Source organism: Salvelinus namaycush, chromosome 15, assembly GCF_016432855.1.
Source record: "Salvelinus namaycush isolate Seneca chromosome 15, SaNama_1.0, whole genome shotgun sequence".
NCBI lineage: Eukaryota > Metazoa > Chordata > Actinopteri > Salmoniformes > Salmonidae > Salvelinus > Salvelinus namaycush.
In genome coordinates, this window is record NC_052321.1 from 5,658,391 (window position 1) to 5,671,756 (window position 13,366).

General features: G+C 40.2%; 1 protein-coding gene across 1 annotated transcript; it reads left to right on the plus strand.

Moving 5' to 3' along the window:
- Nucleotides 1-1,321: 1,321 nt before the first annotated feature.
- On the plus strand, nucleotides 1,322-12,687 carry LOC120059738 (G-protein coupled receptor family C group 6 member A-like). The gene is made up of 8 exons (XM_039008792.1): nucleotides 1,322-1,562; nucleotides 3,763-3,904; nucleotides 4,454-4,739; nucleotides 8,514-9,057; nucleotides 9,127-9,305; nucleotides 9,879-10,088; nucleotides 10,619-10,637; nucleotides 11,747-12,687. Exons 1-8 carry the CDS (start codon nucleotides 1,322-1,324, stop codon nucleotides 12,685-12,687), a joined length of 2,562 nt encoding a protein of 853 aa, XP_038864720.1.
- Nucleotides 12,688-13,366: the final 679 nt, after the last annotated feature.

A 13,366-nucleotide genomic window follows, 5' to 3' on the forward strand; every position in this document is an offset into this window, starting at 1 on the left:
GAGGACATGTATTTCCATATTTAGAGCGGTTACTTGACTATCTTGTCAATTTAATAGACAATCTTTTCTTAAACTGATTTCCTAGAAGTCTGGTTTCCTGTTAAACAGCAAAAACAGGAAGTGGTCAAATGCGGTAAGATCACGGGTTCGTGATCCCTTTTCCGGGTTCGTTCTGGGTCAGGCGCTGGCACAGTTGCATGCCTCACTTCGGACAACTTTAGAGATTCCGGTTTGTCAACAGTCAAAAGACTACAATAGCCAAAAGGCTGTTGACAACCATGGCTGCAATTGTTTAACGCTAGAACAGCTGCCGATGTCTTTACTCTAACGGGTAAAGATAGAACTGACAACCTGCCCTAAAATCATTTATGTCATTATTTCATAACGCATTTAAAGTTTTAAAAAATTTGCGAAATTGAAAACCGTGATTTTTTTCTTTTTTATCGAACTGAAACGTGAAGTGACCTCAAAAAGCACTAATCGCTCAGCACCAGTGTGGATGACCTTGAGTCTGTGCGCGTTTTAAGTGCGGTTGAAAAGGCACTCGCTGTCTCACAACTGAATAGACAAGAAAGCGGCTCTCTAATCTAAATCTGAGTTGATCGGTTCTTGTTCAATAGTTAAGTCTCAACTTTGGTAAACTCATTTTGGAATATAGTTATAATAAATTGAATCATTTACGGTTTCAAACTTTGGTAATTGTGAATATACAGTAGCTTTAAGCTTCAAGAAATACTGTGTTGGGTTTTAGTAGTATGTTAGATTGACATGTTGTGTTGTAGTTTACGAGTACTGACAGGCAAGACAAACTTATTTTCACGATTTCAGTAATATCATCAAAATCAATAAATCATACCACATCTTTCGGCTCATTCAGTAGTTTTTACTGAGTTAAGTAGAATGCTGTTGATTTTTTCTTTAAATTATATTCTGTTGTTGTGTATTTTTGAGTTACAGCCGAGTGTCAAAACACTGGTTTTAAATGTCTAAATTCATAATCAATATGCTGAAATAAGCTGTGATATTTTGAAGACGAAGGCATACAAATTACTCCCTACACACTCATGTGTCAAACTTGTGTTCAGGGGTACTGTCAGGGGTACTGCGGGAGCAGATGTGACAGTACACCCCTCTTAGGGCACCACCCGGCCTCCCACCTGGGCGAACCGGCCGAGACATGGGCGCTGGGCCAGCCGGTTGGGGCGTGGAAGCCCGACAAACCGGCAGGAGCGTGAGAGCCTTGCGAGCCGGCTGAGGCATGGGAGCCTGACGATCCCGCTGCAGAGAGGGAGCCCGATGATCCGGTGGAGCGTGATGAGGGATGGGAAGCCGCGGAGCCAACCGAGGCAAGGAAACCTCTCGAGCCAGCCAGGGCGTGGATTCCCGACGGGCTGGCATAGGCACCCCCGGTTCCATCCGCGGCGGAATCCACCCCGACGTCACCAACAAAACAAAAAAAACTCCTGGACCGGCTGGGCGAACAACAACTGACGATCTGGCTGAGGCCCGACGTGGGATGGGCGCCATCCGAGCCAACCCGGGAAAGGAAACCTCTCGAACCAGTTAGGGCGTGGAAGCCCGAAGAACTGGCTAGGCACCCCCGGTTCTATCGGTGGCGACCCAGAGCCGATGCCACCATACCAACCGGAACGTCAGTACTCCCCGATGCTTCGTATGTTGGCTTCTGCATTCTGTCACATGGAATAACGCTGGAGAGACAAAACAGGTACGGGGTGTCAAACATTTAATAAATAACGGACATGACACGAGACAGGAACAGCGTCAAAAACACGGGAAACAAAGACAAAAGACAATCAATACAGAGCTGGGGAACTGACAAATATAGGGAAGGAAATAAACAGATGATAGGTGAGTCCAATAACGCTGATGTGCGTGACAAGGGAAGGCAGGTGTGCGTAATGGATAGCAGCAGTGCGTGATGCAGGGCAGCCTTGGTTGGGGATATGTGACAAACGGGTTGGTTTTCATTTGAAGATAGCTTAAACCTAGGCCAGAGACGTTCATAGGAGGAGCCCTAAAAAACAAATGATTGCCACCATGGTCTGAAAATCACAGCGGAGTTCAAAGACCATCTACAGACAGGTGCATATGAGAGAAACTGTCACGTTCTGACCTGTATTTCCTTTGTTTTTGTCTTTATTTAGTATGTTCAGGGCGTGAGTTGGGGTGGGCAGTCTATGTTTGTTTATCTATGTTTTTCTATTTCTGTGCTTGGCCTGATGTGGTTCTCAATCAGAGGCAGGTGTTAGTCATTGTCTCTGATTGGAAACCATATTTAGGTAGCCTGTTTTGTGTTGGGTTTTGTGGGTGGTTGTTTTCTGTCTTTGTGTCTCTGCACCAGATAGGACTGTTTTCGGTTTGCACGTTTGTTGTTTTGTATTTGGAAGTGTTCAGTTTATTGTCTTTAATTAAACATTATGGACACTTACCACGCTGCGCTTTGGTCCTCTCCTTCTTCCACCGAAGAAAACCGTTACAGAAACACTGGAACTAACCAAAGATATTGATCTGTTTTAAGCAATCGATTTTGTGAGATTGTGACGACTGTAAACTTTTATACAACCATCACTAATCTGAAGTAAAAAGGACATGTATTTCCTGTAATTATTGTGGTGAAAATGTTAGTCAGTGTAATGTAACAACACGTTCTGTCCACCATAGGGAAATTAGCTTAAAAATTAACAATGTCAAAATAGTTCAGTATTTCTATTTAAGATTACAGTAAATTAAGCACAACCCCCCCCCCCCCCCCCCCCAAATACAACAATGACATCTATTTCTGACTCTTTTTACCCATGCTAAAGCACTCCTAAACACGATTTAACCAGGTGCTCAGAAAAGCTGTTATGGTGGAATGTCGTGTAAGAATTACAACTACTCCTGTGTCTTGAGTTACTGCAAATCTCCCTTAGCGTAACCATCTCCAAGCAGGCCAGACAAGGATTGGTCACAGACAAACCAGCTGTCACTGCTCAGGTGGCCCGTGGTAGCTGTGCTACTGTCTCTCCTCTCTCTTTGTGTTCCAGGCAAGTGTTTCCAGGCATTGGTTCATGTGAGAGTGCCAGCAGCTCCAACAGACACAGTCACAGCAAGATAGCAGAGTCACACGCTATTTACACCATTGTACCCCAAAACTCTGTATTAAAACATGTACTTCTACCCGGATCCTGCAAGTCAAGTCTCCTCTTTAACCTTTTCAAAGTCATCTTGCTACAGTACCAAAAAAATAACCCACTGACACACTCAACTGGCATTTGAAGGGATACTGGTGTCAGATTCCAAACCGACTGCCGCTGTGCCCTTGAACAAGGCAATTTCCTGTTGGGTTGTGTCTAGAAAGCCCCCCCCCCAAAAAACTAAATACGAGTGCTTAGAAAATGACAATGGTTGTAAACAAACCACAAACCAGAAGTTTCATATTGAGAACCTAAAGAATACATCATTAATACTATTATAAATTGATGGGTTTTATTCTACAAGTGTTTGGTTTCCTTTCATCTTCGTAGATAAGAACTACACATTCATTTCAATGCCTTAATTAGAAAACAAACAGACATAGCTGTTACTCTGAATTCTGTTTGTAGTCTGTATGCAAATATTCAAACTTCCTCTGTCATATACAGGTATTCAATAGACAGGGAGTGACACAGAGTTATTACACCGACAGGACCTCAGCACCTGTCTACAGTAAATACACAATGTGGGTCTTGTTGCTCTTAATTGTGACTGTAACCTCAAAAGTCTCGGGACCTTCTTGTTCAGTCAACAACAATCCTCGTCATATTTATGTCCCTGGGGACGTTGTTGTGGGGGGACTTTTTCCTGTTTACCTGCAGGTGAAAATGAACGGATCCATGATTCCTCCTCAAAAGACTTGCATTGAGTGAGTATACAGCCGTACGTGAACATCAATGAGCGTCATCAATAAGTGCTGTTGTCTTTGTAGCTAAGTTGTACCTTTGCTGTCAAAACTAGAATGCTATGTAACTAGAATTCCATGTAATTAGAAGACTGCATCTACTGTAGAATGCTATGTAACTAGAATTCTATGTAACTAGAATGCTATGTGACTAGAATTCTATGTAACTAGAATGCTATGTGACTAGAATTCTATGTAACTAGAATTCTATGCAACTAGAATGCTATGTAACTAGAATTCTATGTAATTAGAAGACTGCATCTACTGTAGAATGCTATGTAACTAGAATGCTATGTAACTAGAATGCTATGTGACTAGAATTCTATGTAACTAGAATTCTATGCAACTAGAATGCTATGTAACTAGAATTCTATACAACTAGAATGCTATGTAACTATAATTCTATGCAACTAGAACGTACAGTATGCAACTAGAATGCTATGTAACTAGAAGACTGCAACTAGAACGTACAGTACGCTATTCCAAACCATTCTAATTGTATAATGTTTGTAGCTACGACGTGCAGATGTTCCTCCGATCGCAAGTGATGATTTATGCCATCCAAGAGATAAACAGGTCTCAGATGTTGCCCAATGTGAGTGTCGGATACGAAATATACGACACCTGTGGGGATGTAACAAATGCCATCAGAGCAACACTGAGCATGATGGAGGACATCCAGGGGCAGGGGGTGAAGCCTACTGTAACCAAGCCACATGTTAAAGTGGTAATTGGGGAGCGGTATTCAGAGAAGTCAATAGCTGTTGCCCGTCTACTAGCTCTACCTTTAGTGGCTCAGGTATGCTAACCCTAACCCTTGATGTAGTGACTAACCCTAACCCTGTATGTACTGACTAACCCTAACCCTGTATGTACTGACTAACCCTAACCCTGTATGTACTGACTAACCCTAACCCTGTATGTACTGACTAACCCTAACCCTGTATATAGTGACTAACCCTTTATGTAGTGACTAACCCTGTATGTACTGACTAACTCTAACCCTTTATATAGTGACTAACCATTGTATGTAGTGACTAACCCTTTATATAGTGACTAACCCTTCATGTAGTGACTAACCCTTGTATGTAGTGACTAACCCTTTATATAGTGACTAACCCTTGTATGTAGTGACTAACCCTTTATATAGTGACTAACCCTTTATATAGTGACTAACCCTTTATATAGTGAATAACCCTTTATATAGTGACTAACCCTTTATATAGTGAATAACCCTTTATATAGTGACTAACCCTTTATATAGTGAATAACCCTTTATATAGTGACTAACCCTTTATATAGTGACTAACCCTTTATATAGTGAATAACCCTTTATATAGTGAATAACCCTTTATATAGTGACTAACCCTTTATATAGTGAATAACCCTTTATATAGTGACTAACCCTTTATATAGTGAATAACCCTTTATATAGTGAATAACCCTTTATATAGTGACTAACCCTTTATATAGTGACTAACCCTTTATATAGTGACTAACCCTTTATATAGTGAATAACCCTTTATATAGTGACTAACCCTTTATATAGTGAATAACCCTTTATATAGTGAATAACCCTTTATGTAGTGACTAACCCTTTATATAGTGACTAACCCTTTATATAGTGAATAACCCTTTATATAGTGACTAACCCTTTATATAGTGAATAACCCTTTATATAGTGACTAACCCTTTATATAGTGAATAACCCTTTATATAGTGACTAACCCTTTATATAGTGAATAACCCTTTATATAGTGACTAACCCTTTATATAGTGAATAACCCTTTATATAGTGACTAACCCTTTATATAGTGAATAACCCTTTATATAGTGACTAACCCTTGTATGTAGTGACTAACCCTTTATATAGTGACTAACCCTTTATATAGTGACTAACCCTTTATATAGTGAATAACCCTTTATATAGTGACTAACCCTTTATGTAGTGACTAACCCTTGTATGTAGTGACTAACCCTTGTATGTAGTGACTAACCCTTGTATATAGTGACTAACCCTTTATATAGTGACTAACCCTTTATGCAGTGACTAACCCTTGTATGTAGTGACTAACCCTTTATGTAGTGACTAACCCTTTATATAGTGACTAACCCTTTATATAGTGACTAACCCTGTATGTAGTGACTAACCCTTTATGTAGTGACTAACTCTAACCCTTGTATGTAGTGACTAACCCTTTATGCAGTGACTAACCCTTTATGTAGTGACTAACCCTTTATGTAGTGACTAACCCTTTATGTAGTGACTAACTCTAACCCTTGTATGTAGTGACTAACCCTTTATGCAGTGACTAACCCTTTATATAGTGACTAACCCTTTATGCAGTGACTAACCCTTTATGTAGTGACTAACCCTTTATGTAGTGACTAACCCTTTATATAGTGACTAACCCTTTATGTAGTGACTAACCAACCCTTTATATAGTGACTAACCCGTCATGTAGTGACTAACCCTTTATATAGTGACTAACTCTTTATATAGGGACTAACCCTTTATATAGTGACTAACCCTTTATATAGTGACTAACCCTTTATATAGTGACTAACCCTTTATGTAGTGACTAACCCTTTATATAGTGACTAACCCTTTATATAGTGAATAACCCTTTATATAGTGACTAACCCTTTATATAGTGACTAACCCTTTATGTAGTGACTAACCCTTTATATAGTGACTAACTCTAACCCTTGTATGTAGTGACTAACCCTTTATGCAGTGACTAACCCTTTATGTAGTGACTAACCCTTTATGTAGTGACTAACCCTTTATGTAGTGACTAACTCTAACCCTTGTATGTAGTGACTAACCCTTTATGCAGTGACTAACCCTTTATATAGTGACTAACCCTTTATGCAGTGACTAACCCTTTATGTAGTGACTAACCCTTTATGTAGTGACTAACCCTTTATATAGTGACTAACCCTTTATGTAGTGACTAACCAACCCTTTATATAGTGACTAACCCGTCATGTAGTGACTAACCCTTTATATAGTGACTAACCCTTTATATAGTGACTAACCCGTCATGTAGTGACTAACCCTTTATGTAGTGACTAACCCTTTATGTAGTGACTAACCAACCCTTTATATAGTGACTAACCCTTTATGTAGTGACTAACCCTTTATGTAGTGACTAACCCTTTATATAGTGACTAACCCTTTATGTAGTGACTAACCAACCCTTTATATAGTGACTAACCCGTCATGTAGTGACTAACCCTTTATATAGTGACTAACCCTTTATATAGTGACTAACCCTTTATATAGTGACTAACCCTTTATGTAGTGACTAACCCTTTATGTAGTGACTAACCCTTTATGTAGTGACTAACCCTTTATGTAGTGACTAACCCTTTATGTAGTGACTAACCCTTTATATAGTGACTAACCCTTTATGTAGTGACTAACCAACCCTTTATATAGTGACTAACCCGTCATGTAGTGACTAACCATCCCTTTATATAGTGACTAACCCCTCATGTAGTGACTAACCCTTGATGTAGTGACTAACCCTTTATGTAGTGACTAACCCTTGATGTAGTGACTAACCCCTCATGTAGTGACTAACCCTTCATGTAGTGACTAACCCTTGATGTAGTGACTAACCCTTGATGTAGTGACTAACCCCTCATGTAGTGACTAACCCTTGATGTAGTGACTAACCCTGTATGTACTGACTAACCCTTTATGTAGTGACTAACCCTTTATATAGTGACTAACCCTTGTATGTAGTGACTAACCCTTTATGTAGTGACTAACCCTTTATGTAGTGACTAACCCTTTATGTAGTGACTAACCCTTGTATGTAGTGACTAACCCTTTATGTAGTGACTAACCCTTTATGTAGTGACTAACCCTTTATATAGTGACTAACCCTTGATGTAGTGACTAACCCTTGATGTAGTGACTAACCCTGTATGTAGTGACTAACCCTTTATATAGTGACTAACCCTTTATGTAGTGACTAACCCTTTATGTAGTGACTAACCCTTGATGTCGTGACTAACCCTTCATGTAGTGACTAACCCTAAACTACTGACTAACCCTTGATGTAGTGACTAACCCTTCATGTAGTGACTAACCCTAACCCTTCATGTAGTATAACTTTGCTTATAAATTATTTATGAAGAGTCTGTGTTGTGCTTATGAAAACGTAAATACTCTTAATAGCCTTTATGAGTGCTCTATAAAGTCTTTATAAATGCTCTATAAAGCCTTTGTTAATTCTCTATAGAGCCTTTAATGCTCTATAAATCCTTTATTAATGCTCTATAAATCCTTTAATGCTCTATCTAGCCTTTATTAATGCTCTATAAATCCTTTATTAATGCTCTATAAATCCTTTATTAATGCTCTATAAAGCCTTTATTAATGCTCTATAAAGCCTTCAATGCTCTATCTAGCCTTTATTAATGCTCTATAAAGCCTTCATCAATGCTCTACAAAGCCTTTATAAGTTAGGTTTCATTTGAAGTGGGAATATGTAATGACCAATTGTCACTGTAACTTCTGCTCTAGCGCTGTTCAACGCTTTGTTCCTCATTTCTGCAGATCAGTTATTCATCAACAAGTGAGTTGCTCAGTAGGAAGTGCAAGTTCCCCTCGTTTCTGCGAACGGTCTCCAGTGATGAGCATCAGACCATAGCGATCGCTGAGTTGGTGAAGCATCTCACCTGGGAGAGCGTGGGAGTGATAGGCAGTGACGATGAGTACGGCAAGTATGGCGTCGAGAAGCTGATCGATCACTTCAATGACAGGAAACTGTGTGTGGACTTCAAGGAGATCCTATCAGCAAACTTTTTACTCAACAGGACCAGAACGCAAACAGAATTGGCCATGCTCATGTCAAAGATTCGCAATTCGTCTGCCGAGGCTATTGTCATTTTCACAGCTGAATTGAATGTTAGGATCATCCTCAAAGAGGTCCTTAGAATGGGGATCAGCAGAATTTGGATCGCATGTGACACTTGGTCCACCAACAAGGAGCTTTCCGAAATAGCCGATATTCAAAAGGTTGGGAGGGTATTTGGATTCATTCCTAAGAGAAACAAGGTGCCAGGTTTTCATGACTACGTCCGTGACTCTATGTTCCAAAGTAAAAACCATAACAGCTTTATCCATGAATTTATGTGTCATTATCCTCCATGTCGCGATTCCTTGGTAGATGAAAGTGTGCTGAACTGTACATTACCCGACACCAAATCCCAGTCAGAGTGTGGTGGAAGGACATGCCTGGACAGAAGGTGCTTATTGAAGTACATTGACGAGGATGAGTCTTATTACATCTATCTAGCGGTCAAAGTCGTTGCTCAGGGGCTGAGAAGCCTGCTGAACTGCAACAATGTAAGATGTAAACGAAATGCCAGTTTTGCTGTTTGGGAGGTAAGCCACTGCACTGTGTGGGTTGCCGTAATCACTAACACTTTAAAAATCACTTAATTACAAAATCAGTTCCAAAGAAAAGGTGTTGTATTTCAGACCTCTAAAGATTCTATACTATCTGTAGGCTAGTGTAGATGCAGCTATGTGCCTCGACCCCAAATGAATGGAATAGATAGACACCGAATACAACGAGGAAATTAGTGCCAATCTTTCCCATTAATTTCAGATTGAAGCATATATAAAATAATCTACACAACAGATAACGTGGGACATGGACTCCTCTCGATATTAGTCTACTTTGGGGATCTGGAAATTTACATTTTCTACCATAAGATATAATTTCTGTTGTTATTCTAGAAAAATAATCTGATATTTGAATGGACCGTTATTGTGATACTGTTGTTAATTAGGATTGATTCATAGGGTTGGCTGTATTTTAGCTGTATTTTAGACATACAATCTCTCCCACATAACACCACAGCGTAAACTATAAGATGCTGCTCGCTGTTCATATTTAGCTGGTTCTGTCCACAGCTTCTTGAGGAACTCAAGCGGGTTGACTTCATAGTGGACAATACCACACACATAGCTTTCGATGAAGATGGTGACCCTACTACAGGATATGACGTCGTAGAGTGGAACATGTCGGTTTCAGAAAATCGGATAATAACCGTTGGAGAGTATATGCCTAATGAACCCATCCGCATCAGAGAGCATCTCATCAGAGAGTTTGAAAATGTTACAGTAAGCCTTCCTATGTTAAATCAGTGTTTTAAATGTTACAGCGACTTTACAGTAAGCCTTCCCATATTACATCATAATTCAAAATGTTACAGTAAGCCTTCCTATCTTAAATCAGTATTCTTAACTTTAAAATTCTTAACAGTGTAAATCAGTGTTTTAAATGTTACAGTAAGCCTTCCTATCTTAAATCAGTATTCTTAACTTTACAGTAAGCTATTCTTAACTTTACAGTAAGCCTTCCCATATTACATCATAATTCAAAATGTTACAGTAAGCCTTCCCATCTTAAATCCGTATTCTAAATTTTACAGTAAGCCTTCCCATTTTAAATCATTATTCTTGGAAGTGGGTTCACTTAGCCTCCTATTAATTTGAGGTTGGGGCAAAGAGCTCGATCTACAGTACACAATAGATAGCATTGGACATGAAGTCTACTTGACATTAGTTTTTACTCTACTATTACCATATTATTATCACTTTATTCCATGCTGCAATGTAAAGTGCTACCTAAAAATCTGTTCTGTTTTTAGGTGACTTTTGCCAACTGCTGTAAGACATGTAATCCGGGATATGAGTTAACTTCAAAGATAAACTCATGCTGCAAGGAGTGTTTTCTTTGCAGTCGTGGACACATTTCTACCGGAGGCGGTAAGTACAGTTAAATATCAAGATGCTTATTGATTTTATGTCAATTGAAAAGTCATCAGACAATATCCAAAGCCGGTCAGTTTCCATACCACGAGGATTTGTCTGAGGGGATTTTTGCAACTAATCTGATTACAGTTCTATAATTTATTTTTACTTTATGTCTGTAACTGATCTGAGGGCATATTGTGTCTATTGTCTAAATGTTTAGTTTTTTGAATGTTTTATATACACTGAGTACCCAATTTGTAAGTCGCTCTGGATAAGAGCGTCTGCTAAATGACTTAAATGTAAATGTAAATGTAATTAAGTACACCTGGTCTTTCCATGATATAGACTGACCAGGTGAATCCAGGTGAGAGCTATGATCCCTTATTGATGTCACTTGTTAAATACACTTCAATCAGTGTAGATGAAGGGGAGGAGACAGGTTAAACAAGGATTTTTAAGCCTTGAGACAATTGAGACATGGATTGTGTGTGTGTGCCATTCAGAGGGTGAATGGGCAAGACAAAATATTTAAGTGCCTTTGAACGGGGTATGGTAGTAGGTGCCAGGCGCACCGGTTTTAATCTGTCAAGAACTGCAACGCTGCATGGTCTTTCACACTCAACAGTTTCCTGTGTGTTTCAAGAATGGTCCACCACCCAAAGGACATCCAGCCAACTTGACACAACTATGTGAAGCATTAGAGTCAACATGGGCCAGCATCCCTGTGGAACTCTTTCAACACCTAGTAGAGTCCATGCCCTGACGAACTGAGGATGTTCTGAGGTCAAATGTGGTTTCTAAGCAAATAGGTCATTTGCATACGTGTGGTTACTATGGACTGCTTCAAATAGTGTCATAATACCAGACCACACCTGTTTCTCACAACAACTCTATTCAAAGCCAAACATCCTCATGTAAATATATCCTGCATTCTCCTCAAAACAACATATTGTAGGCTAGCCTACAAGTACATGATTATTATCACAAATATCACATACTGTCATATTTGTTTCAACCCTCAGGTAAGAAGTGCGTGGCCTGTCATCCACAAAGTGAGTACACATCCTCAGACATGGACAGATGTTTGAAGAAAACCATTGAGTACCTGGGGTGGACTGACGCTTTCACCATTGTTCTGGTCTCATTTAATGTCTTGGGGATTGTTGTCAGCCTTCTGGTGGCCATTTTGTTTGCCGTGGATCGAAGAACACCCTTAGTGAAATCCACTGGAGGCTACCTCAGCTTCCTGGAGCTGCTGTCCCTGCTGGCTTGCTTCTGCTGTATCAGTATGTTCCTTGGGGAGCCGACAAAGACCACCTGCCTGGCGCGTCTCCCACTCTTCGGCATGGCCTTCACTGTCTGCGTTTCCTGCATCCTGGCCAACCTGCTCCAGATCTTCGTGGGCTTCACTTTCGATCTGAGGGTTACAGTCGGCAACACACTGAAGCGCCTCAACCGACCCATCGCCGTGGTAACGTGCTGCTCGGCGGTCCAGGTGGCCGTGTGCGTGCTGTGGCTGACCTACGCCCCACCGTTCATTGTCGAAAGCAGCAGGTTCGACGAGGCCACCATCCTTCTGGAGTGCAACAAAGGTTCCAAAACGCTCTTTGGCGCCATGTTGACTTACATTGCCCTGCTGGCAGTGGTCTGCTTCCTATTTGCGTTCAAAGGGAAGCAGTTGCCAGATTTGTATAAGAACGCCAGTTTTGTCTCCATCAGCATGATGATTTTCCTGGTGGTTTGGATCGTCTTCATCCCTGTCTACATCAACATGTCGGGGAAGTACCAGCAGGCCATCGAGGCGGCGGCCATATTGGTGTCCAATTACAGCATCCTCTGCTGTCACTTTGTTCCCAAGTGCTACATCATGCTCTTCAGGAAGGAGCTCAACAACCAGAATGCCATCACAAATTACATCCGGAAACACTACGAAAAGAAGGGCATGGCTGTTGTCAACAAATAGTTTGTTGATAGTAGCGATACAAGGTATTTGAGGTAGATATGTACATGAAGGCAGGGTAAAGTAACTAGGCATCAGGATAGATAATAACAAGGTATTTGAGGTAGATATGCACATGAAGGCAGGGTAACGTGACTAGGCATCAGGATAGATAATAATAAGGTATTTGAGGTAGATATGTACATGAAGGCAGGGTAAAGTAACTAGGCATCAGGATAGATAATAACAAGGTATTTGAGGTAGATATGTACATGAAGGCAGGGTAAATTGACTAGACATCAGGATAGATAATAATAATAAGAGCCTCTACAGATGGACAATCTGAATTTTTCAAAGTGTGACCCATGATAAGACTGTCAAGCACCAGTGATAGTTATTGGAAGCATGGAACTTGGCATAAACCTATTTGCATTATGGGAACATGAACCTAAGCATTACAGAGGAACCATTTTCCTCCAGAATACAGTACATTCATTATGTCCCCCTAACTATGCTATACAGTAATGCTATACTGATTAGTAGTTGTTTATAATTTATTTAAAATCAAATCAAATCAAAGTTTATTTGTCACGTGTGCTGAATACAACAGGTGTAGACCTTACAGTGAAATGCTTACTTACAGGCTCTAACCAATAGTGCAAAAAAAGGTATTAGGTGAACAATAGGTAGGTAACGAAATAAA

Bases quoted from the DNA above. Each gene is read 5' to 3' on its own strand.
- LOC120059738 (XM_039008792.1), top strand. From the start codon at position 1,322: ATGGGAAGCCGCGGAGCCAACCGAGGCAAGGAAACCTCTCGAGCCAGC. The intron at 1,563-3,762 runs GTTAGGGCGTGG...TAACCTCAAAAG, and splicing joins AAAGGAAACCTCTCGAACCA to TCTCGGGACCTTCTTGTTCA. The intron at 3,905-4,453 runs GTGAGTATACAG...TAATGTTTGTAG, and splicing joins CCTCAAAAGACTTGCATTGA to CTACGACGTGCAGATGTTCC.